Source organism: Carcharhinus amblyrhynchos, unplaced genomic scaffold (genome assembly GCF_965287045.1).
Source record: "Carcharhinus amblyrhynchos unplaced genomic scaffold, sCarAmb.v2.hapA scaffold_49, whole genome shotgun sequence".
In the NCBI taxonomy this organism is placed as follows: domain Eukaryota; kingdom Metazoa; phylum Chordata; class Chondrichthyes; order Carcharhiniformes; family Carcharhinidae; genus Carcharhinus; species Carcharhinus amblyrhynchos.
Genome location: NW_027649790.1, coordinates 1,706,948 through 1,733,803, shown reverse-complemented (window position 1 = coordinate 1,733,803; position 26,856 = coordinate 1,706,948). Strand labels below are relative to the sequence as shown.

General features: G+C 44.3%; 1 protein-coding gene across 1 annotated transcript in view; it reads right to left on the bottom strand.

The window, feature by feature from the left end:
• Positions 1–14,471, bottom strand: part of chek1 (checkpoint kinase 1) — a 32,512-nt gene extending 18,041 nt beyond the window's left edge. The window contains exons 1-5 of the mRNA XM_080182218.1: positions 14,387–14,471; positions 13,263–13,486; positions 7,794–7,858; positions 6,025–6,094; positions 2,082–2,270 (exon numbers count right to left, since the gene is read on the bottom strand). Of these exons, the coding sequence (XP_080038344.1) occupies positions 2,082–2,270; positions 6,025–6,094; positions 7,794–7,858; positions 13,263–13,486; positions 14,387–14,451 (613 nt within the window). The 5' untranslated portion in view covers positions 14,452–14,471. The remainder of the gene's footprint in view (positions 1–2,081; positions 2,271–6,024; positions 6,095–7,793; positions 7,859–13,262; positions 13,487–14,386) is intronic.
• Positions 14,472–26,856: the final 12,385 nt, after the last annotated feature.

Sequence of the window (26,856 nt, the reverse complement as noted above, 5' to 3'; positions counted from 1 at the left end):
AACATCAGAGAGCTAGTATCTGAAATTTAGGAACACTGCTGCACACGAATAGTTTGGAACACTCTTTTGTTAATGGCCAAAACCACCACAGCAAAACAGCACATTAACGAAGCTGAGGTTGTGGGTTAATCGCTATGTCTGCTCCTGTTCAAGATCAATGCTCTGTGGGGGTGTAGGAAAGGATCTGGGAAAGCAGTGAACATTGTCGTGAGTGGAATAAAATTCAAATTTCTCTGGCGCAAAGGGAGAACTAACTTGAGGTAAAAAGGGAACAACTGTTGTGAGCAAATCAGGATTGGTCGCCTGCCAAGATACTTGCGGAGTAAGGAGAGATATTCAGGACCACCTTGATATCCTGTTCAGCATGGGGCTGATCACTCAACACCAATTGCAGCAACTTCCATAACAAATCTGCTCAACAGGGAAGGAGCAAAATGATGCAAGGAAGATATTTTTCCTTTAGCACAGGGTTAGTAACCAAAGGACATAGATTTAAGGTAAGGGGCAGGACAGTAAGAAGGGATTTAAGAAAATATTTTACTTATCCAGAGGATAGTGGGAATCTGGAACTCACTGGATAGTAGAGGCGAGAACCCTCAACATTTAAGGAGCATTTAGATGAGCACTTGAGACACCATAGCATACAAGGCTATAGGCGAGGTGCTGATAAATAGGGTTTAGAATAAATAGGTGCTTGATGGCCAGCACAAATATCATGAGCTGAAGGGCCTCCTTTTGTGCTGAACAAAAGTATTATGTCATAACTTGCCTTTTGGCTAAGATCAAGTGTAGTATCGACATGCTGCACTTGGTTGAAGTCATTGGGTTACATTTCAGTTTCAGTTGAAGCAATTTTTTCAAGCGGCATCTCAGCCTTTTGGCTAAGATGCAAATAAGATCAAGCCTTGGAGTAGGAGCTACACCTACTCCAATTAGCTTGGATCATGTAGATCAAGCCGAGGACAGGTGGCGAGAGCCCTGTTTTGTCAGCTTGGATCGGGAATGTCCCAATTTGTTGGGACTCTGAATTGGATTTAATTTGACTTGATTGGATTGGAATAAAGTTTAAAAGAAACTATGTCATAACTTGACGTCTATTTCATTTTAAAACAAAATTCAAAGATGTTCAGTCAGTTGGATCAATAACAAGTTTCCACCATCAGCAACAGCAGTTCAGCAAATATCCCTGATACCATCATGCCTGCCAGTCCCTCACACTGTACCTTTTCACTACAGTTAGAGCAGTAAAACACTGAACTCCAACATCCTCTGGTGGCAACCCGTTGTCATTACTCACTGAAATAAAAACAAAATACCGCCCATGCTGGAGATCTGAAATCAAATCAGAAAATGCTGGAAAAATTCAGCAGGTCTGGCAGCATCTGTAGAGGGGTAAATAATGTTAGAGTCCAATACTTGGAGTTTTTAAACAAAGCTTCCTGTTTTTATTTCACTGTCATTATTCGCCCTGCTCTACGGACAATTCCACACTGAAATCTGCGATAAACAAATGCTGTAAATCTTCATCCCAGCTCTGAAAATCTTTCGATAATATCAACAATGGCCAGTACAAATACTGCTATAAAAACGGTCCAATCTACCTACATATTATCTTTAGCTTGCACTGCAATAACTCACCAAAACTTGTTTGGCAAGAATCATCAAACCTGCGACCTCCACCTCCGAGGACAAAGGACAGCAGGTGCACGGGCCACTATCACCTCCACGTCACACACTGTACTGACTTTCATTGTCACTGGGTCAAAATCCTGGAACCCTCTTCCTAACAGCAGTAACAGACCCAAAATCTGTTCTGCGTTGCTCCCAAACTGAAGACAGCTCAATTTGATCAGTAATTCCAAAACTAGTGCTCGCTTCTTTTGTTGTTAGAAAGATGCATGCAGCAAAATCAGAGTCAGGAGGTCAGAGCTGGGCAGGCAGGGGGGCAGAGAGGCAGACAGCGAGGTGCAGAGAGACACAGACAGAGACAGATTGAAATCAGTGCTATACAATCAACCATATCATTTTATACAAAGCAAGCGGTTCCCTTTTGATCTTACAACTTAAAACATTGAACTAACCTCCAGCCAGCATTGCAACGAGGACAATTCCGCATGACCAGATATCCACAGGTTCCGCACGGAACTCCTTCCTCCTCAGCAACTCTGGAGCAACATATGGCAGTGTGCCACACATCTTATTAAGTAACCTCTCACGGTTATTGTGTCTGTATACTGTTGCCAAGCCAAAATCAGATAGCTTTAGGTTATCTAAAAGGAAGGGAACAAAAAAGTCAAAGAGCTAGGGATGCTATATACGAGGTCAAGGGCATTGGTACAAGTACAGTCAAATTATTTTTACGTAGTTTTCATTATCCGTGATAGACGGACAGTGGTAGCTTTGCAAGATTCCCTCCATTACAGCGACAGAATCAATGAAGGCTGAACTACACGACTGTGACAATATCAGCACCTGACTTTTCATGAATCGCAACAGCTGCATTTGACAGCCCTTTAACTGGAGTTAAAAGAAATACCGAAACAACATTTGGGGTCACGGATCTGTGAATTTCCTGGGATCAACTCAGGAAGAGAGTAATGAGCCAGGTCGATTTGTCCTGCACAGTCTCGAGGTAGGTGACTTTAAAGTTTTCTGCCACTCAGCAAGTCACACTTGGTTGGAAAATGCAAGTGACAGACACCAAGTGAAGTGAGGTATTTCTCTGCATATGCACCTTTGATATCTTTTTCACGTACTGACCAACACCCGGTTGATTATGAATCAGTGCATATACATTTTTGGGGATTGGAAGCGGGTACAGCAAAGTTCAGAGCTTGAAAAGTTAAGTCAAGATCAGCTCCTTATTGTGGAATTACATTCTATATATAGCACAGAAACAGACAATTTATTGCAACCAGTTTTACCAGCAATATATATAAAAAATATACACACATACACACACAGTGAAGTCTTCCCCCATCCTTACAAATCTATCATCCTAACCTTCTTGCATAAATGCTGTCCAGCTTCCCTTTAAATATATCTTATTCCTTCAGCCACTCACTGCGGTAGTGAGTTTTACATTCTCATCACTGAGTAAATGAATTTCTTTTAAATTCCTTGTTGGGTTTCTTGGTGACTACCTTAGTCTAGTTGAATCTAAACCGTCTTATCTTAGTATAGATGGCCTCTAGTTTTGCTCTTTCTGTATCTACTTTATCAAAACTTTCCATAATTTTAAAGGTCCCTATTAAGGTACCCCTTCGGCCTATTATTTTTTAAAAATAAAAGAGACCCAGCTTGCTCATCTGCTGGTGAAAAGATCTACAAACTTGTAAATCTTTCACACTCTCTGTACTGACTCTATATCCTTCTTATAACGTGGCAACCAAAACTGCACACTCCCAAAAGTGTAATCTGGGCAAACTTCAACAATAATTTAGCATAATTCCCCTACTTTCAATTCTCTCAAACCAATGTCTCAGCTAGATGTAAACGGTTGATGGGTAACTATTTCAAAGATCAGGGGAGTTATCCTGTTTTCCGATCAATATTCATTCCTCTCTCAACACTGCAAAAACAGCCCATCAGCCACTGTTATTGCAGTTTGAGAGAACTTGCTCTGCATAGATTGAAACACTGCAATATATATGAATAGCGACTACATTTCAGAAGTATTTAATTGGCTGTAAAGCACTTTGACACATCCTGTATTCATGAAAGATGCTATCTAAATGCAAATCATTCTTTTCCAAAGTTTAACACCTCACACGGATTTGTGTTGAAATTCATTTGCCATCACTTAGTCCATGCTACTGTCTGCTCATAAATCATACAGATATAGATGTTGGGGCCATATTAAACATTGTTTAGCACTTGGACATGACTACAGATGTGGATATACCTCAGATTTTTTTTAAACTCAGTTTAAATTTTGGGGTATAGTATTAATATAAAAACCAGAAGTTGGTCTATATTGCTGAAAAAAGACATGTTGCTGAAGCTTTTCATCTTGCATTCTTCAGGACAAGCACAAGAAAGCATAAGTTGTTACTATTGTTTGAAATTTGGCAATTGGCTCCCAATCTCCCAGGTAAATCAAATCAGGCACAAGGCCTGATATTTCGTTCGGTTACAGAGAATGGGTCTCCTTATACACATAGTAGTAAGTGTAAACGAGTCCCATTAAGTAACCAGCCATTTCACCTGTACTGTAAATCACGGTGATCAACTTAAAATTTGGTATTCTTGCATTTGTCCTGATGAACACAAGACAAAAGTCATCAGAACATGGTGTCTCTCCTCAGCAACATTCAAGTTCAGAATTACCAAGTGACTGTTCATCAATATATGAAGCACAATATGTTCATGGGCATGGCCCATCCTCTACAAACAACAGACAAAATCAGAAAATACCTTGGCACCTAGCAAATTACCATGGGAAGTAGGGATAAGCTTGAAACCACAGGGTAGGCATGAGTATGAAGGATTTCACAGAACCTCACAGTAACCTGACCCAAGCACTACCAGCTTCAGGAGAGAAAGGAATCACCATAAAAAATAAACTATTCACACCCTTTTCCTGGCACACAATATCTTTTTCTATTGCAGCTTACTGCAGACCAACAAAACATAGCTTAAAATAACGTGCTTTCCATCAATTGACCTGCTGAAGGCACTAACATAGCTGAACACGAGCACTGGTGAGGAACTAATGGCAGCCTGAAATGATCAACTCCCCATATCTGAGATACAGAAGTATTGGAGAGATAATCAGCAAAAGAGAAACAGTAGCTTCTGTTCAACTACCATTTACAGCTTGCAAACAATAGAGATCAATGGACAATAATCAGAGGCAGGAAGATTAGAGGGATTAGGAAGGTAAATATGTGGGGTTACAGGGTGGGATTGTTGTTGATGCAGGTTCAATGGGCCGAATGGCCTCCTTCTTCACTGTAGGGATTCTATGAACACTGGTTAATTGCACCCTCCCTAGCTCAGAGGCGCCAAGGCCACCAATTTCTTCTCAATGAGGTCTGACCACCCAGCACTGATGCTGCTTCAGCTGTGGGAACTATCCTAATCTGCAAATGACCAGCTTTTCTTGGGGCAAATGATCAGTCTTCTAAATGAAGATCATATCCAGTCAAGATAAACCAGTATGTGTAGGTGAGGTGCTTAAACAAAAATTCAGTTACAATCAGTCACCTTCGTTACCATATTTTTCACTTAGCAGTCAAAAAGTGCAGAGTTCAAACCCTATTCCAGACAGTCCCAGCAAGGGGAAGGCAATGGCCTAGTGATACTATAGCTGAGTTTCTGGATTAAAAATCTAGCAAATGTTCTGGGGACCTGGGTTCAAATCCCATCAAGGCAGGTGGTGGAATTTGAATTTAATAAAAACATCCAGGATTAAGAATCTACTGATGACCATGAAACCATTGTCCAAAAAACCCATCTGGTTCACTAATGTCCTTTAGGAAAGGAAATCCGCCACCCTTACCTGGTCTGACCTATATATGACTCCAGAGCCACAGAAATGTGGTTAATTCTCAACTGCCCTCCCAGGGCGACTAGCAATGGGCAATAATGCTGGCAATGCCCATGTCCTGTGACTGAATAAAAAACAAAGTGGAGACTGGAGCAGCAGTAGCTCGGAAGTCTGACCTGATATCCAGCAGGACACTCTCAGTTGTTGGCTCTCTCTCATCCTATTGCTGTGGGATTCTTGCACAGAATCTGACTAAGCCTTCCGGGTGCTAGTTATCAGAATCCATCTGCTGGCGAATCCTTTCACCACTACATACTATGCTCTGAGGAGAAAAAGGAACCTTCTCTATCACATCTTTCATTGTGCTTCCCACATCAGTTACACACCTTATGCTGTCCATTACTCATGGTATTTGTGTCGTAAAAGTACAGCTCAAGTTTTTCCAGAAATTTAGAGAGTGCATCACATAAAAAAAATTGGCTTTTGTGCTTTCTTTGTCATGAAAGAAGATGTTTTGTCATTACACACTGTACCTCTGTCATCGAGCAGCAGATTTTCGGGCTTGATGTCCCTGTGTGTAATTCCAATGCTGTGGAGGTATTCCTAGAAAAAGTCAAAGGCAGAGGCTTTTATTTTGAATTAAATGACAGCTCTTGCCAAATCTCCAAACTCACAAAAGATAAAGAGACTACAGATACAAGACAGAATTACAAAGCATGGGGTTACGGGGATGATGCAGGTTCCATTGGCCGAATGGCCCCCTTCTGCACTGTAGGGATTCTATGAAGCCCAAATAGGACAAGTTTATCGATCGGACTGACAGGACTAATGGCCCAGATATGGCTGCAGGGCCACAGCTTGGGACCTCTAATTTACAATACATCTGATTTGCTTTGGCTTCCAACATTCATTTTGTTTCTCATTTGAAACAGCAAAACATAGTCATCTTGGAATTCTGTGGTATTAGTTGGACAGACAAAAAGCTCACTTAAAATGCACGTGTAAATAGATAGGCATTCCACAATCCACCTACAGTTACACTGTGTAATGCTACATAAAGAAAATCCATTGTTATATGCATCCCATTCAACACAGAGTTTTAAAAAATTACAAAGTCAACAAAGCAAAGGATTACAAAAGCAATTTGCATTACAAAAGCAAATATTGCAGAGGCTATAAACCTAAAATAACAGAAAATGCCTGACAGCAATTGCAGGAAACAATTAACAAGAGATAATGTTTCAGATTAATGACCTTCATCTGCATGTTCAAATCAAGAAAGGGAAATGCAGAGTCCGAAATAGACCAGGTGTAGTTCAGGGAAAGGTAGGAATTGGAAGCAAAGTTGACAAAATTATTTATTTTAGGGTATGAGCAGGAAGTGGTGTGAAATATAAGAAACAGTAGGCCTCTCACCCCCTCAGGCTTGCTCCCCCATCTAATAAGATCACGGCTGATTAGCTGATAATCTCAAATCTGCATCATTATGTTCTTATGTTCTTATAATCCTGTCTATGCCCAAATACCTATCACCCCTTTGTTTCTCAAGAGTCTATCCACTTCTGCCTTAAAAAGACTTTGTTTCCACCACCTGTTCAGGAAGAAAGTTTCAAAGACTCACAACCCTCAAAAAAATTCACCTTACCTCAGTTATAAATGGACTACCCCTTATTTTTAAACAGTGATCCCTCGTTCTAGATTCTTCCACAAGAGGAAAAATTCTCTCCACATCCATCCCAGCAACATCCCTCAGGATCTGAAAGGTTTGATCAAGTTGCCTCTTACTCTTCTAAACTCCAGTGGATACAAATCTAACGTCTCCAACCTTTCCACATACAACAACCCATCTACTCCACGTATTAGTCTGGTAAACCTTCCCTGAACTGCCTCCAAAGCTTTTACTCCCTTCTTCAAAAAAGGTAACCAATTCTGTACACAGTACTCCAAATGTGGTCTCACTGCTGCCCGGTACAACTGAAGCATAACCACCCTATTTTTGTGTTCAATTCCCATTGCAATAAATGATAATATTCCATCGTCTTTCCTAATTATTTGCCATGTCGATATAGTCATCAAACATACCAGAAAGAGAGATAGAAACAAAGGCCATTCCATGAATCACCCAACAACGTGTTCATGGCTTGGCTCCATTCGGGTTTGCAACTAAAAGCTTTTTATTTGAGAAAGCGATGGAGTCAAAGGAGAAATTGTTCAATTTAACAACATATTCACCTACTTGGAGTGGGGTTGGTGGATGGGGATGGACAAGGCCTCCATTCAATGAAAAATTAATGATACTTACCACTCCAGCTATCAGCTGCTGGAAAAACCTGTGTGCGTCCACTTCAGGCATTCCCACGTCAGGTTCTATAGAATTACAAAAATCAAATCACGTCACAGCCTTAATTTGTTATCATAGAGGATTACACTGGATAACATAATCGGCACAAAAACAGGCTATTGGCCCAACTAGTCAATATTAGTGTTTATGCTCTACTCTAGCCATTCCCATCTTTCTTTCCAAATCTATCATAACCCTCTGTCTTCTCACTTGCTGCTTGTCTCGTTTCCTTTTAAAGGCAAACACTGCCTGTGATAGTGAAGTTCACATTCTTGCTTCTCTGAGAGAAATTTCTTCTGAATTCTCTACTGGATTTCTTGGTGGGTAGATGCCTGCGTTGGACTAGGGTGGGTATAGTAAGCTATCAATCATCAATTTCACCAGGTTAAAGTCCAACAGGTTTATTTGATAGCACGAACTTTCAGAGCGTTGCTCCTTCAGGTGAGTGAAGAGTTGAGTTCACAAACAGGGCATATATAGACATAGACACAATTTACAAGATAATGGTTGGAATGCGAGTTTTTACAGGTAATTTCGTGACGGCTATCTTATATCAATGGCCTCCAGTTATGCTCTTCCCCATAAGTGGGGACATTCTCCCGATATTCACTTTATCAAAACTTTTCAGAATTTTAAAAACCTCCATCAGGCTGCCCTTCAGACTTCCCCAAACCCCCGTGCCTCCTCCAAGAGACAAGAAACCCAGCCAGTCAATCCTTCCTTGCTATGTACCCCCATGGTTTTCTGTATCATCTTTGTAAATCTTCTCTGCACCCTCCGCAGTGCCTCAATAACCTTACTAGAATATGGTGACCAGAACTGTACACAAGGTAATATTCTAACCAAGGTTTGATACAGGTTCAGCATATCTTCCCTGCTTTGCCATTCTACTTCCTTATTTTGAATTGTCAGTCATTGGATAATTAAAAATGCGTATAAACTGAAGGACCTCCCTTCGCACCAGAATTAATCATTTCGCTTTAATTCCATTTTGTAGTTTAGATCGAACACTGGGGCAAAGTTATGGCCCCCAGAACATTAGGAATATTCCAAATGGAAAGTCCACTCAAACAGTTCATGCAATGAACAAAAATTCATTCATTTTGTTCCTTGGTTGTCCGAGCAAGCTCAGAAGTGCACACCCCAGTAATACCCTTCTATGAGCGGCTGATTCCATTCCAATAGCCTACAGTGAACAAAATCAACATCACTTACAATGAAGACTAATAGTTACAGGCAATAAGCAGTTTTTAACATAGAACAATCAATTGTTCTAAAAATCTATGCAAGTTTAGAATCTGTTTAATATCCAGATAGGCATTCCTTATAGTTTGTGCTACTGTATAATACATAAACTAATGATTGAAAGCTTTGTATGGCTCATGGAGGTAAAGTCACGAGATACCCTCAAACTGCATCAGCGTTTTGTAATGGGCTGTGAAAAAGACAAGATTATGATTCATTTTAGCTGCAAGGGTCCAACTAATTATTGTCCCTAAATTATTCTCCCCTTAATCTGGCTTCCACTGGGGGTACCATAGCATAGACATGGGTCAAGGGTGGAGGAAAAACACATGGTTAAGATGGCGGCGCGGGCTCGTTGGGCCGAAGGGCCTGTTTCCCGTGCTGTGTTGTTCTTTGTTCTTTGTTAATGAAGAATTCCTCATGCTGCGACCTCCTCCGCACTCTCCATATCAATCATCATCTCCAAAAATCAAACAATCCTCTCCATTCTTTCACTGACACTTTCATTCTATGGTTAACTGCCTACAGTGCTCTTGCAATGCCAAGACTCAATCGTTGCATCTTGACTTCCTCTGTGGCTGGAAAAGCATGATGAAAAATTCTCTCCATTTTTTAGAAAAGCCTCATGCCAGTTCAACCAATCGATATAGTCTCTTCCTCTAGATAAATTAGGTGGCTCCTTCCATAGTCCCCCAATTTTTGAAATTTTTTTTAAAGTCCACATCAGTGTAATATTTGAATACGGCTCCCACGCCTGGGTAGATACCCAACACCTCATTCACACTGCTGGACTGAAATCTGATGGAGAATGTGATATAGAAACAGTAGCAAAATACAGCTGCTCAAGACAGTGCCACCATTCAACAAGAAAATGATTGAACTTCTACATAATTCCATCAGCCTGCCCTGTTGTTTTCTTAATGCACTGATTTAATTTGTGAATATACTCAACATCCACAACCCTCTTGGAAAGAATTTCAAAAATTCATCAACTCTTTGACTAAATGGAATAAATCCCATCTCAATCCTAAATGACCAGTTCCTCATCCGGAAGTTGTGATTCCGAGTTCAAGACTCTGCAGCCAGGCAACAGCAGCATTAACTCAGAGTGTACCCTGTCAAGCATTTAAAGAATTTATGGGCCATCACTTCCAAGCTCCCCAGCATCGGACAGGGAGGGGCAGGGGTACCCCAAAAATTCGCTGGGAACCCTGCTTGGAAGTTCACACATAAGGTTTGCACGGCAATTGCCCAGAAGTGCAAATCTTCCCTGTGCTGGGAACCAGCCGAAAACGTGACTTAAATCACACACTTCAGATGGTTCCAGGATTATACCAATAGCTACACAGGAAAGGTCTGAAGAATTAAATTTCTTCAAAACCTTAGTTTGTGCCTAACTAATGTATGGGTCCAATTCAACTGCCCATTGGGCTCCCCAACCCCCCTCCCCCTCCCTCCCTCCCCACCACTCCAACCAAATCCTATTTACTTTCTTTGGACATTTTCCTTTTCCCAGGCCTGTCAACTTCAGTGGACCTTTGAGCTTGCCTTGTTTACACCAGCTAAAAAAGACAATTTGATGCTGGTCCTCAGAGTTGTGCTGCACTGTTTGGATCTCACCCAGACTGATTATGAGGGCTGGATGAGATAGGTTGGGCACGGAGGGACAATCTGACACAAAGTGGCACTCTGAGGACATTCAGGCCCATTATGATCACGTAGGTATCACCTCTTACCTATAGCCTCAAAAACTTTCCTTCACCTGTTTGCAGTGAAACAGACATACATATGTAACTCAGGTGTCCAGCAAATACGCCGGGGTTTTCTTTTTGTTCACAGGATGTGGTGTCGTATTTATTGTCCATCCCTAATTGCCCTTGAACTGAGTGCCTTCACCTTTGCACTTTTAATCCCAGGTTAATTTTTTTAAATTGAATTTGAATTTTAACATCTGTCACGGTGGGATTTGAACCCTGGTGCCCAGAGCATTATGCTAGGTTTCTGGATTACTAGTCTATTAATAATACCACCATGCCATTGCCCCCCCCCCTTAAGTTTAAATTCAATTCACAAACCTTGAATATAAATCTAGTCTCAGTATAGTAAGATTGGTGGCATAGTGGGCAGTGAAGAAAGTTATCTCCAATTGCAACGGGATCTTGATCAATTGTGCTAGTAGGCTGACAAAAGGCAGATGGAGTTTAATTTAGACAAATGCAAGGTGATGCATTTTGGTAGACTGAACCAGGGCAGGACTTACTCAGTTAATGGTAGGGTGCTGGGGAGAATTACAGAAGATCTAGGTGCACATGTTTATAGTTCCTTGAAAGTGGAGTCACAGGTGGACAGAGCGGTGAAGGCGGCATTTGGCATGCTTGGTTTCATTGGTCAGAACGTCTTGTTGAAGTTGTACAAGACATTGGTACGGCCACACTTGCAATACTGTGTGCATTTCTGGTCACCGCATTATAGAAGATATTATTAAACTAGAAAGAGTGCAGAAAAGATTTACTAGGATGCTACTGGGACTTGATGGATTGAGTTATAAGGAGAGGTTGGATAGACTGGGACTTTTTTCTCTGAAGCGAAGGAGGCTGAGGGGTGATCTTATAGAGATCTATAAAATAATGAGGGGCACAGGTCAACTAGATATCTTTCACAAAGGTAGGGGAGTTTAAAACTAGAGGCACAGATTTAAGCTGAGAAGGGACAGATACAAAAGTGTCCAAAGGGGCAATTTTTTCACACAGAGGGTAGTGAGTGGCTGGAACAAGCTGCCAGAGGTGGTAGTAGAGGCAAGTACAATTTTGTCTTTTAAAAAGCATTTAGATAATGAGTACAATGGGTATAGCAGGATAAGGGCCAAATGCAGGCAATTGGGATTAGCTTAGGCATTTTAAAAGAAGTAGGCATGGACAAGTTGGGCCAAAGGGCTTGTTTCCATGCTGAGAACCTCCATGACTCTAATGGTGACCATGAAACTACTGTTGATTGTTGTAAAAACCCATCTAATGTGCTTTAGAGAAGGAAATCTGCCTTTACCCAGTTTGGTCTACATGCAACTTTGGACTCACAGTAATGCAGTTGATTCTTAACTGAACGAGACAGACAGTCAGTTCAAGGGTGATTAGGGATGAGCAACAAATACTGGCCTTGCCACCGACACCCCATGAAAGAATAAAGAAAAAAAAAATTAGACACGGTCAGAACAATATACCACACAAATTGAAGTTAATTGCGGTGCATTCTTACTGCCCCGGTTGAGATCAGCTACTTCAGCACAGATCAGATTGATCTCCACCATCCACAAGGCAACATTAATAACATTTACATAACACTTTGTTAATATACTTAAACATTCCAATGTGCTTCACAGGAGCAAAATGTGACACTGAGCCACACAAGACACAATCAGAATAGATGCCTTAAGTTTGGGCAAAGTTTTAATAAGTAGCTTAAAGGGAAAAGGTGCAGAGATTTGGAGAGGGAATTCCAGTGATCCATGTCCACAAGACCTGACTTAAATAGTTCAGTATCCAGTAGATATTAATCTTGAGGAAGGGTGTTAACCGGTGAATCCTGACCGGAATGTTGAAATAACATTGTAACCAAACGAACATAGAATTCACCAATCCAGAGTCAGCTGTTCTGTCTCATTTGCCTTTTGTTATCACTGCATTTCACTATTTCCAACATTCTCCCGCCCATCCTCCCATCTTCTACCTTTTATAAACCCACCCAAAACTCTGCCACCAGCATCCTAACTCGCAAAGTCCCATACCTTCTGATCTACTGGCACCCAGCACATCAATATTTCTTCCTTCTTTACAAATTCCTCCATGACCTTCCCCTCCTTATTGTTATAATTTTCTCCAGCTATACAACTCTCAAGATATTCACACTCCTCCAATTCTGGCACCAAGAATTGCCCAATTTTAATCTACAACTACTAGGCTGCTTCTTCAGCTGCCTTAGTTCTAAACTGTAGAATTCCTTCCCGAGACCTCTTTCGCCTCGGTTAAAGCACTCTTAAACCTATCATCTTCCCTAGCTTTCGGTTAGTTGTCGTAACATCTCTGAGACTCTGTCAAATTTTGTTTGATAATGCTCCTGTGAAACACCTTGAGATATTAATGGTGCTATAGAAATAAAAATAATTGTTCTTCCTAGCCAGATAGCTCTTACCTATTCTGTCAAAGAGTTCCCCTCCACTGCAATACTCCAGAAACAGGTACTGGATGTCAGCCTCACGCCTATGTCCATAGAAACGAACAATGTTTGGGTGGTTCAACATCTTATTGATACAGATTTCTTTTTTGATATTCTCGGGGCAGTCGAGAGCCCTTGCAGTATCTACTTTCTTCACTGCGACCGCCTCCTCTGTTCGCCGATTCACAGCCAATTGCACTCTGCACGAAAACAGAAGTTACTTAAAATACAATGCAAAGTCCAAAAAAAATATTGATTTTGATTCCAATTTCCATCCCTCTCCTGCCTTCACATGGTCCACCTCTAATACTTCCCTTCCTTGACCTCCCTAACCCTATTCCCAGCGATAGACTTAACACCAGTATTCATCATAAACTCCACCAACTTCGACCACAACTCTTCACACCATGTTTTCTATAAGCACTCCATCCCATTCTCCTGGTTTCCCCTCCTCCGTCCCCAAAATACCACTTTCAGCATTAAGACTTTCTTGGCCTACATATCTTTATTGCAACCTCCACCTATCACTGACCTAGTCTGATCCACCCCTCCCATAGTTTATTTCTCTCTCTGAAGACATACACACACAAACTCAAAATGTTATCTGTTTCTCCCTCCATAGATGCTGCCAGACCAGTTGAGTTTTTACAGCATTTTCGATTGTTATTCTAAAACCATTCCATCTACTGCACCCCGGACATTCTCTGTTCCCCTTTGTCCATCAGGAAAAAGATACAAAAGTCTGAAATCACATACCAACTGACTCAAAAACAGCTTCTTCCCTGTTGCCATCAGACTTTTGAATGGACCTACCTCGCATTAAATTATGACTTAATTACAGCAATGACTGTAATATTACATTCTGCACCCTCTTCTTTCCTTCCTTATGTACGATATACTTTGCCCGTATAGTGCGCAAGAAACAAATAAGCTTTAAAGATTCAGTTAACTTTTCAAGAGATTTCATTTTTTACCAATTTGAGAGGTCCTAGATGTATTTTTTAATTTTAAAAGAACTTCAAATCTGCTAATTACTCCACAGGAGAGATCCATCTACTATTCACCTCCCTGAAGGGCACTGAATAGCAGCTTAGACTTACTCGCCATATGCTCCTTCACCGAGCGTCTGCACCAGATCCCAATCTTCGACAAATGGAACAGCCATCTTCCTAGTCAATCACCAAGAATACTGAAAAAACAGTACTTGTTAACACAAGAGAGCACAATTATTAGGTACACAAGATGATCTAACTTTTCTTTTGTCGCTTCAAAACAGAACCCCTTCCAGTATGCTAATCCCTGACCCCCCCCCCCGTCATCTCACTTAAAGTTAAACATTTAAGTAAAATCAAGATACAGACTTTATAGATAATGGAAAGGCTATCTGCAACTTTTTTTCCAGATTAGTTTCCTACCTCACTTCCCACGCCCCAGCTAATAACAGCAGAGGAAAAAATCCAAAGAGATGGGCACACCGCATTTTGCATGCCCATTTCCAAGTTTTAGCTTCAAGCTTTACAACAAGGGCAGTATAATGCTTATGTTTTGAGATACATTCATAAGCACTCAAGAACAAACTCTTATTTTCATCAACTCTGAGAATCCTTTTCTTTCAAATCAAGTCTTGCACAGTTTTTCTGGTTACTGTGAGGAAGTAAATTGCCCGATTCCAGAACAGTTGCCACACTTCAGGCCCAGTGTACAAATCCAGTCCACTGAACAACAGTTAACAGCTCCCTCTCCTCCAGCTTTATACACCACCTTAAAAACTACCCTCCAATCACTGCCTGTATCTTTCCATTCCTTAGGTCATTTCAGTACAATAAAGACAGCTAAAGTACATCTCCATGTTGTCATGCCATCAGCTGTACTACAGGAAATCAGCACCAACAGCATCCCAAACAAAACATCACACAGCTACAAATTATCAACTATTAGGATGCGAATAATGGTAAAAGGGAGAAATTGACAGTGTTCTAATTCATTTGGGGTATTATGGTGGCACAGTGGTTTGCACTGCTGCCTCAGTGCCAGAGACCTGGCTTCTATTCCCAGTTTGGGTTACTGTCCGCGCAGAGTCTGCACATTCTCTCCACGTCTGCGTGAGTTTCCTCCAGATGCTCCGATTTCCTCCCACAGTCCAAAAGACGTGCTGGTTAGATGTATTGGCAATGCTAAATTCTCCCTCAGTGTACCCAAACAGGTGCCGGAGTGTGGTGACTAGGGGGTTTTCACAGTAACTTCATTGCAGTGTTTATGTGAGCCTGCTTGTGACACTAATAAATAAACTTAAACTTAAGAAATCACTGCAGAATTGTTCACAATTCATGTGCTCCTCCTTCTACTATTACTTCTAGCAACCTCTATGTCCTTATTGATGCAAGGCGTTAAAAGACCGCAAGTGAGCAGACACCATATGCCCATTCTCATACAGTATAGGTCAAACTCAGGACAATCACTAACAACTGTCCTGCATTTATGTCTTTCAGTAGAGTCCATGATGTTGAATACAATATCGATCAACAAATTTCCTCACAATCAAGAATTTGTGCAACATCAAATTCTGTCAGTAGAATCCCATAAAGAGCTGAGTGCTCTTGATCAATTCAGCACAAGTATTTTCCTTCCCATATGTGAAAGTCTGATGATCTGTGGTACTATTGAAATATCTTCAGTCTGACAGGCTCCAGTCCATCTCCAACACACTGTCTCCTAACATAGCTGGTGTTTTGCTTGCTTGAGGTTTTTCAATTCCAGCTCTCCCACCAGACAAACAAGATCTTCTCAGCTTCTCCAATGACTTTTTGAATATTCTTCTGGTATCAACGTCTGTTTCCTGCTTGTCAAATCTATACAACATTTTAGCATCAGCCCAGAGACCAACCAGACATCAGAACTCATTCCCTCCGGGCCAAAACCAGAATTCTGCCCTCCTGCTAAGTCCAGCAAGATTCTATCCTCCAAACCAGGCGCCTCGCCCCCAAGTAGACAGCATCCCCCCAAAAAGATGACTCTCAATTCCGAACTCTCCAAAACCAGGATCATCCCTAACTGTCTCTCAAACCCAAACTTTTCCATTCTCCACCCTCCCCACTCCCCCCAAGCAAATCTAATGCCTTGGCATCAACACCCCCAATCCAGGACCACCCACAGACTGACCCACCAAAATCATGATCCCTAACCCACCTCACCCTCCCAAAATCTGGACACTAAACCCCACTCCCTCCAACCACGACCCCGTACCATCCCCAGTGTCACTCCAAACCCAGGGCCACTAACCCAAAAAACCAGGGCACTAAACCTCAACGCCCCCCCCCCACAAAAACAACCGGGCCCCTGACCCCCCCCCCCCCCCCCCCAAAAAACAACCGGACCCCTGACCCCCCCCAAAAGCAAAAGCAAAACCAGGACCCTCCCCAACTCCAACCGCAAAGCCCCAGGACCCCACACCCTTCCCTCCCCGGATCACCAAGCGCTCCCTGTCCCGGGTGTCGGGGCTCCGCACCTGGCAGCGCGGCCGGCTCGCTGTGTGTGAGGGGCGGTGTGAGGCTCCGGCCCTGATGGTGCCGGGTCTCGGGGTGAGGCTCTGGCCCTCACGGTGCCGGGTCTCGGTGCGAGGCTCTGGCCCTGATGGTGCCGGGTCTCGGGGTGAGGCTCTGGCCCTCACGGTGCCGGGTCTCGGGGTGAGGCTCTGGCCCTGACGGTGCCGGGTCTCGGTGCGAGGCTCTGGCCCTCACGGTGCAGGGTGTCGGGGTGAGGCTCTGGCCCTCACGGTGCAGGGTGTCGGGGTGAAGCGCTGCCTCCCCGCCTCCTTCCACTCGGACAACCATTCAGTTTTGGCGCCTTGCGTAACTCCAGCACGTCCCACCGACGTCATCACGCTGCCGGCGTCGTGCTGCCACGTAATCGGTGGGCGGAGATTCAACGCGGAAGCTGCGGCTGGAGCTGTGGAGAGTCCCTGTAAAAAGTCTGACACAGGTTAAAGACCAACCGATTTACTCGATAGTGAGTGTACTATCAAATAAATCGGTTGGACTTAAACCTGGTGTTGTCAGACTTTTTACTGTGTTTACCCCAGTCCAACGCCGGCACATCCACATGGAGAGTCCCTGTGACAGTGCAGAGAGTACAGTGCAGAGAGTGTGACAGTGCAGAGTGTGACAGTGCAGAGAGTGTGACAGTGCAGAGTGTGACAGTGCAGAGAGTGTGACAGTGCAGAGTGTGACAGTGCAGAGAGTGTGACAGTACAGACAGTGTGACAGTGCAGAGAGTGTGACAGTGCAGAGTGTGACAGTGCAGAGAGTGTGACAGTACAGACAGTGTGACAGTAGAGAGTGTGACAGTGCAGACAGTGTAACAGTGCAGACAATGTGACAGTACAGTGTGACAGTGCAGAGAGTGTGACAGTGCAGATGTGACAGTGCAGAGAGTGTGACTGCAGAGTGTGACAGTGCAGACAGTGTGACAGTACAGAGAGTGTGACAGTGCAGACAGTGTAACAGTGCAGACAGTGTGACAGTACAGAGAGTGTGACAGTGCAGAGTGCAACAGTGCAGAGAGTGTGACAGTGCAGACAGTGAGAGAGTGTGACAGTGCAGAGTGCGACAGTGCAGAGAGTGCGACAGTGCAGACAGTGAGAGAGTGTGACAGTGCAGAGTGCGACAGTGCAGAGAGTGCGACAGTGCAGAGAGTGAGACAGTGCAGACAGTGAGAGAGTGAGACAGTGCAGACAGTGTAACAGTGCAGACAGTGTGACAGTACAGAGAGTGTGACAGTGCAGAGTGCAACAGTGCAGAGAGTGTGACAGTGCAGAGAGTGTGACTACAGAGAGTGTGACAGTGCGGAGAGTGTGACAGTGCAGAGATTGTGACAGTGCAGAGAGTGTGACAGTGCAGAGAGTGTGATAGTGCAGAGAGTGTGACAGTGCGACTGTGCAAAGAGTGTGACAGTGCAGAGAATGTTACAGTGTGACAGTGCAGTGACTGTGATAGTGCAGTAACTGTGACCATGCAGAGAGTGTGACATTGCAGAGAGTGTGACAGTGTGACAGTGCAGAGAGTGTAACAGTACAGAGTGTGACACAGTATGACAGTGCAGAGAGAGTGACAGTGCAGAGAGTGTTACAGTGTGACAGTGCAACTGTGCAAAGAGTGTGACTGTGCAGAGAGTGTAATAGTGTGGTGAGCACTGTTGTCTCACAGCGCCAGAGACTCAGGTTCGATCCCTGGCTTGGGTCACTGTCTGTGTGGAGTCTCTGAGTTCTCCCCATGTCTGCATGGGTTTCCTCTGGGTTCTCCAGCTTCCTCCCACAGTCTGAAAGACGTGCTGGTTAGATGCATTGACTTGAACAGGCACTGGAGTGTGGCAACTAGGGGAATTTCACAGTAACTTCATAGCAGTGTTAATGTAAGCCTACTTGTGACTAATAAATCAATTTTTTTCAAAGTTCTTTTTCTGGTAATAGAGGTGTGCCATGACTTATAAAAAGTTGGGAACAACTGGCCCAGTCTAATGTCCTAGGGACAAGGATTCAAATGCCACCACACAGCAAAGTGAGTTTGAAATCAATTAATCTGGAATTGAAAAAGCTAGTCTCATGGATGATAACCATGAAATCATTGTCGATTGTTGGAAAAACCCATCTGGTTCACTAATGTCCTTTAGGGAAGGAAATCTGCCGTCCTTCCCTGGTCTGGCCTACATGTGACTCCAGAGCCACAGCAATGTGGTTGACTCTGAACCACCCTCTGAAATGTTGTGCACAGTCATTCAGTTCAAGGGCACCTAATGATGGGTTTTGCCAGTGATGCCTACCTCCCATGAAATGATAAATAACAAAGGGACAGCTCAGTGCAGTGCTGTAGGAGTGCTGCAGTATCATTGGTGCTGTCATTCAGGTGAAATGTTAAGCTGAGTACAGATGGAAGTGAAGTTTCCAGGTCATTACTCAAAGTTCTCCTGATGTCTTTTTTTCCCATCCAAAAACACCACTGGAAGTGGAATAAAAGTTAAAGTTTATTTATTAATGGCTTACATTAACACTGCAGTGAAGTTACTGTGAAAATCTCCTAGTTGCCTCACTCCGGTGCCTGTTTGGGTACACTGAGGGAGAATTCAGCATGGCCAATGCACCTAAACAGCACATCTTTCAGACTGTGTGAGGAACCCCACGCAGACACGGGGAGAACATGCAGACAGTGACGCAAGTCGGGAATTGAACCCAGGTCTCTGGTGCTGTGAGGCAGCAGTGCAAACTACACGGAGCTTTGACAAAGGGTCATCTGGACTCGAAACATCAGCTCTTTTCTCCTTACAGGCGCTGAGATCTCCCAGCATTTTCTCTTTGGGTTTCAGATTCCAGCGTTCGCAGTAGTTTGCTTTTATCCAGTGCTAACTACTGTGCCACCATGCTGCCAAGTAAGCACCTATGTTGGATCTTGCTATGTGCTACTCGGCTGCACCTCCGAGATGATTAATTGAATCCAAAGTGTAACGGAGTGAGAATGTGAGCGGTGCCATATGAATGCAGATTCTATCTTGCCGCTCATTGAAGGGCTGTTCAAAATCGAACAGTAACTACTAAAAATTAATGCAAAATTGCATTTCATTTTAATTACCCGAAAGGACAAAGCTACATTACAACCGCTGCTAAGCAGTAACTTTTTAAAACAAGTTTAAAGCAGTATTTATTTAAATAGCATAAAAGTATGTTTTTGACAAAGGCAGCATTTAAAAAAGTGGCCTGCAACTTGACCCCGCAGATACATCCTGCCAGTCTCCTGTAGGGTTCAGTTCTGACTTCGTTTTTGGCTTTGCAATGCCAAGATTCTGATACCGCAGCCAGCAAGAGAGCGAGGGGGTGGGGAGAGGGAGCTGGGAGCACAGGAGAGCAGGATTGTGGGGCACGGGTGAATTGAGTTCATTGCCTGTCTTTGCCAGGGTGAACGGAGTTCGTTCCCTCAGTCGAACCCAGCAGAGCAGCAACGAGAGCCTCTGTGACCCTCAGCCAGGGGAGGTGGAGCGAGTTCAGGAGGAAGTGCTGCATTCTGGGGAACGAGTTCCTTGAGTGCAACGGCTTGTCGGGGGGGTGGGGGGGGTGAAGTGAGTTCATCTGGTTCGACTGGGATGCTGCTCACTGAGGCAGGCAGGGAAATCCAAGGATAGCTGGTGAGCTTGCCAGGGAACAGGCAGTGGAATTTGACACGGTGCACAGCTCCTGACTGCAAAACAAATCTGAGCGCGTCGCAGGGATACATCAGCCAAAGTGGCCTGAACATGTGTTAAAAGCATTTCATTTACATCTCCCCACTAAGATCAATTGACACTTAATCTTCTTAATTGGCCCTTCACAATCTGGGTGATCCTAGGGTTGTCAACCTTAGCAAGAAGTCTCACAACACCAGGTTAAAGTCCAACAGGTTTATTTGGTAGCAAAAGCCACTAGCTTTCAGAACGCTCGTTGCTCTTTCATCAGGTGACACCTGATGAAGGGGCAGCGCTCCGAAAGCTAATGGCTTTTTTTTCCCAAAAATATAAAAATCTCATTCATAAAAATCTCAAATAAACCATTGCAAATCTACACGTCTTTGAATTGCAAACAGTACAGAATTGAAACATTTAGTGGTGTTTGCTACCAAATAAACCTGTTGGACTTTAACCTGGTGTTGTGACACTTCTTACTGTGTTTACCCCAGTCCAACACCGCCATCTCCACATCCTGGTAAACCTTACCCAGTGATAGGAGCTTTACTGCATAGTATTTACTGTCACATTACAGCAACAACAACTGGCATTTATTTACCGCCTTTGACAGAATGAAGTGTCCCAGGATGCTTCACAGGGGTAATGTCAAAATATGACAAGTAAAGTTTATTCATTAGTTGCAAATAGGCTTACATTAACACTGCAATGAAGTTACTGTGAAAATCCCCTAGTCACCACACTCTGGCGCCTGTTTGGGTACACTGAGGGAGAATTTAGCATGGCCAATGCACCGAACCAGCACATTCTTTGGACTGTGGGAGGAAACCAGAGCACCTGGATGAAACCCACACAGACACAGGGAGAATGTGCAGACTCCAAACAGACAGTGACCCGAAGCCGGGAATCAAACTGCTGTGAGGCAGCAGTGCTAACCACTGTGCTACCATGCTGCCCAAGTCACAAGTCACAGAAGGAGGTTGGTGAACTAAAGGTTGGCGATGGGGCAGAGGAGAGGAGAGATGCAGAGAGATGGTAAAGAGGGAATTCCGGAGCAGAGGGTCGCGCTGAAGGCACAGGACCTCTCTCCACCCCCCTCCACCGGGAGGTAGGCATGCTGATGAACCTGGCATTGGCACAGACTCTGGAGGGTTGTAGAGCTGGAGGAGGGATCGAGGGGCAAGGCCGTGGTGGGATTTGAAACCAAGATGGGAATTTCCAGCGGGCTGGCAGCCAATTTAAATGGACAAGCAAGGGTGAGTGGGACTTTGCACAGACTGGGATGAGTTTGTATCTGGCCAGCAAAGCATCAGAACAGTCAGGCCCAGAGGTAACAGGCGGGATTTTCTCAGAACAATTCTCAGTGTAAAAAAACGAGAGATTTTCTCACCGGTCTTTTCAGCGTGGTAAGTCATAGAAACATAAGAAATAGGAGCAGGAGTAGGCCATCTAGCCCTTCGAGCCTGCCCCGCCATTCAATAAGATCATGGCTGATCTGAAGTGGATCAGTTCCACTTTTCCACTCTCTCCCCATAACCCTTAATTCCCCTGTCTATCAGAAACCTATCTACCCGTGACTTAAATATATTTAGCGAGGCAGCCTCCACCACTTCAATGGGCAGAGAATTCCAGAGATTCACCACCCTTTGAGTGAAGAAGTTTCTCCTCGACTCCGATCTAAACCGCATCCGCCCCCCCACCGCCCCCCCCCTATTTTGAGGCTGTGCCCTCAAGTTGTGGTAATTTATGGCACTCTGCGCAATACAGAGGCCGTAGTGCGATAGGATAGGTGGAATGTCAACCCGCCCTCGAGGCTGCTGCTAAGCTCCATGGGTGCCCCGATCTCTCAGTGTACGCGGTATATTGGGAGATCTGTCACACCCTCCAACACGGACATGGCTTCACCCTTGCCCGCCACTGCAGCCGATTGCCCCCCCTCCTCCACTCGCTCCCCTCCCCACCTCCCCCCCATCATAGCCCTAGCCCCCAGTCATGGCCCTGCCCCAATCAGGCCCACCCCCATCAGACCCTCTTTTGAGTCCTGCCCCATCGGCTGCCCAGGCTGGGCGGTGCCAGGGTGCCAGGGCACTGCTCCCCTGCCCCTTATCTCCTGGGGGGGGGGAGCTTCTGGTGTCATCAGTAAGGCCACCACACCAGATCTCCGTTGATGGGGTCCTCGCCGGTGAGGACCACGACTGGCGAAGGGGTGAAGGTAAGTGAGCCCCGAATATTGCATCTTGGGCTCGTTAATAACACTCTAAGCATGTCGTTAATATTTAAATCAGCTTTCCTGCACACAGGGCTGACATCGCCAACAGAATGGTGCCAGCAAGACCACGAGAGGTGAGAAATGGGGCACCAACCTGACTTTTCACCTCTCACCCTATCTTACCGGCTCACCGCACCAATCAATCGACACGGCGAGCCGGTAAGATCCCACCTCAAGACAGGGGTGAAAGTTACAGCAGAAGATGAGCTGCAGCGGGGCAGGAACAGGCAATGATTGAAATAGAGTTTTGGTAATGGGAAAATGGAGTAGGATGTTCTATTTTGGGTCAGTTTTAGGGCAAAGTTTAACATAAGAACATAAGAACATAAGAACTAGGAGCAGGAGTAGGCCATCTAGCCCTTCGAGCCTGCCCCGCCATTCAATAAGATCATGGCTGATCTGTTGTGGCTCAGTTCCACTTTCCCGCCCTCTCCCCATAACCCTTAATCCCCTCTCTTATCAAGAACCCATCAACCCGCTTCTTAAAAATATTTAGCGAGGCAGCCTCCACCACTTCAACGGGCAGAGAATTCCAGAGATTCACCACCCTTTGAGTGAAGAAGTTCCTCCTCAACTCCGTTCTAAACCGCCTCCCCTTTATCTTGAGACATAAATGTCTTCAGTTCTTTGGAACTTACAAGCACGTAGAAGCGGAGTAGGCCACTCGGCCCCTTGAACCTGCTCCACCATTTAATTAGATCGTGGCTGGTCTTCTACCTTGATACTATCTTCCCACAATATGCATAGAACCATAGATATGTTATGGTGCAGGAAGAGGCCATTCAGCCCATTGTGTCTAATCCAGCCATTCAAAAGAGAAAAGGAAACAAGCTGCTCATTTTAACCTCACTATCCATAACCTGATCTGTAGCCTTGCAGTTACAACAATCCAGGTGCAGATCCAGGTAAGAGCATAAGAAATAGGAGCAGGAGTCGGCCATCTAGCCCCTCGAACCTGCCCCGCCATTCAATAAGATCATGGCTGACCTGAAGTGGATCAGTTCCACTTTCCCGCTTTCTCCCCATAACCCTTAATTCCCTTGTCTATCAGAAACCTATCTACCCGTGACTTTGAATATATTCAGCGAGGTAGCCTCCACCACTTCAATGGGCAGAGAATTCCAGAGATTCACCACCCTTTGAGTGAAGAAGTTCCTCCTCAACTCCGTTCTAAACTGCATCCCCCCCCCCACCCACCCTCACTTTCAGGCTGTGCCTTTTAAATGAGTTGAGCTTTTCAGCCAATTCTAGATGCCCACAACCTCTGGGTAAAAATATTTTCCCTCATGTCCCCTCTAATCTTTCCACCAATCACCTTAAATATATACGCGCTGTAATTGACCCCTCAGCTCGGGGATTAAGTCTTTCCTGTCCGCTCTCTCTAAGCCCCTCACAATTTTATACACCTCAATTAGGTCACCCCTTAGCCTCCTCTATTCGAAGGAAAACAACCCTAGCCTATCCAATCTCTCCTCACAACTCCAATTTTCGATCCTTGGAACGTTCATGTAAATCTCCTCTGCTCCTCCAGAGCAACTGTTCCCTTCCTGTGATGTGGTAACCGGAACTGTTCACAAAATACCAGCATTTTATTTAGTTCCATTATTACATCCCGGCTTTGTATTCAGTACCTCGCTCCATAAAGGAAAGTGTTCCACAGGCTTTCTCTATTACCGTACCCACCTTGCCCTGCCACCTTCGAGGACATGCACTCCAAGGTCTCTCACTTCCTCAACCCCTCTCAATATCCTCCTGTTTATTGAGATTCCCTTGCTTTGTTTGTCCTTCCCAAATGCATTGCCTCACACTTTTCCGACTGAATTCCATTCGCCACTTCTCAGCCCACTCAACCAAACCATTGATATCATCCCGGAGTCGACAGCTATCCTCTTCAGTATCAACTATTCAGCCAATTTTAGTGTCATCTGCAAATTTCCCAATCATATCTCCCACATTTACATTCCCAAACCCATTCCTGTATCTGTTATTATCATATTGGTGAGCCCACATCCCCAACGGTGTGCGCAGTTTTGATCTCCTTACTTAAGGGAGGGTGTAAACAGTTTAGAGGTTTACTAGATTAGTGCCTGAATGAGTGGGTGGTCTCACAGGGACAGTTTAGGCAAACTTGATTCATTTCCACTGGAGATTGGAGTGCGGGGTAACTTGATTGAAGTGTTTAAGATCCCGAACGATCTTGGCAAGGTGGACGTGGAAAGGATGTTTCCTCTTGTGGGTGAGTCCAGAACTAGGGGTCACTGTTTTAAAATTAGGGGTTGCCCGTTGAGGATTGAGATGAGGAGAAACTCTTTCTTTCAGAGGGTTGTGTGACTTTGGAACTCTCTGCCTCAGAGGTTAGTGGAGGGGGGGGGGTCATTGAATATTTTTAAACAGAGGTTGATAGATTGTTGTGAGGCAAGAGGATCAAGGGTTATTGGGGTAATTGGGAATTAGAAACACAATAGATCAGCCATGATTTTATTGAATGGCAGAGTAGGTTTGAGGGGCTGAATGGCCTACTTCTGCTCCTATTTCGTTTATTTGTAAAATATAATGACATTGACTGGATGGCAAAACGGTGCTGTACTTTAGCATACTATTTTTTTCTCATCTACAGAGCAACATTCCTCGCCTGGCTTAAGTTGAGGCTAAATGAGGAATCACACATTGCCAGGGCTTTAGGGTTCGCTGGAGTGGGCACACGTTTTAGTTTAATTTACTGGGAACCTAGGGATATTCACCCTGCTTCCGGTTGGCATTCGGTCTGACCTGACATAGTCTGGTCAGCTAGGCATTGTCACTGGGGTAGAATCTGCAGCTGATCAGTCCTGTAACTGTTTGACAGAGAGAGCACTCCACAGGGAGCTGTCACTCCCGTCTGACTCCCGTTTTGGGTCAAAAATAAAAAAAAGTTTTTTTTTGGTAGGACTGACATACTGAACTCGTTCACCTCAGGTCCCGCACATGACAAACCCAGTCCAACAACTACACCCCTCGCTTCCAAAAAAAAATGGATGAAATAACAGCATAACATTGATTAGCATTTTCCTTGCTGCTTCATCCTATTGAAGAGTTCATTCCCTTGCTTCAGCAGCAGCCCCCCCCGCCCCCCTTCCTTGACACGTTCACACTATCCAGGGGTTACTGAGTTTATGAGGGTACCCACTGCATTCTGGGACCAGCTGGGCTGAGTTCATCGAGTGTAGCTGACAACAGGGGAAAAAGGTGAATTCAGTTTATGTTCTATCTGACATTCAAGTCACGGCTATCAGAACGTGGGCTGTGCACGAGAGGCAGGAACAGGAATCCTCCTGACTCTCTCTCTCTCTCTCCCAATGGCAAAAACAGCTCTAGCTGTGGCTAAGCACCGTAGCTTCTTAAGTTAGTCACTGATTTCTAAAGCATTTTGTGTCAAAGTGCAGTCATGAAAAATGTTGAACACATCACAGACAAAACTCTTCTATTCCGATTAAAGCTCTCTGCTAATAGGCACATTTGCCTCAAGATAATTAATTACCAAAATAATCATTTTGGCTCTGCAGTTGAGCTTTGACAGCTGATTTGGGGAGGCAGTGGAGTGCTGGTATTGTCATTGGATTAGTAGAACATAGAACATTACAGCGCAGTACAGGCCCTTCGGCCCTCGATGTTGCGCCGACCAGTGGAACGAGTCTAATGACCCTCTAACCTAAACTATTCCAATGTTATCCATATGCTTATCCACTGACCATTTGAACGCCCTTAAAGTTGGTGAGTCCACAACTGCTGCAGGCAGGGCATTCCACGCCCTTACTACCCTCTGAGTAAAGAACCTACCTCTGACATCTGTCCTCTCATTTATCACCCCCCAATTTAAAGCTATGTTCCCTCGTGTTAGCCATCACCATCCGAGGAAAAAGGCTCTCACTGTCCACCCTATCTAATCCTCTGATCATCTTGTATGCCTCAATTAGGTCACCTCTTAACCTTCTTCTCTCTAACAAAAACAATCGATTGTTTTCGTTAGAAAGAAGAAGGTTAAGAGGTGACCTAATCCAGTTAGTAATCCAGACACCCAGGGTAATCCTCTGCGAACAAAGGTTTGAATCTGCTGTGGCAGAT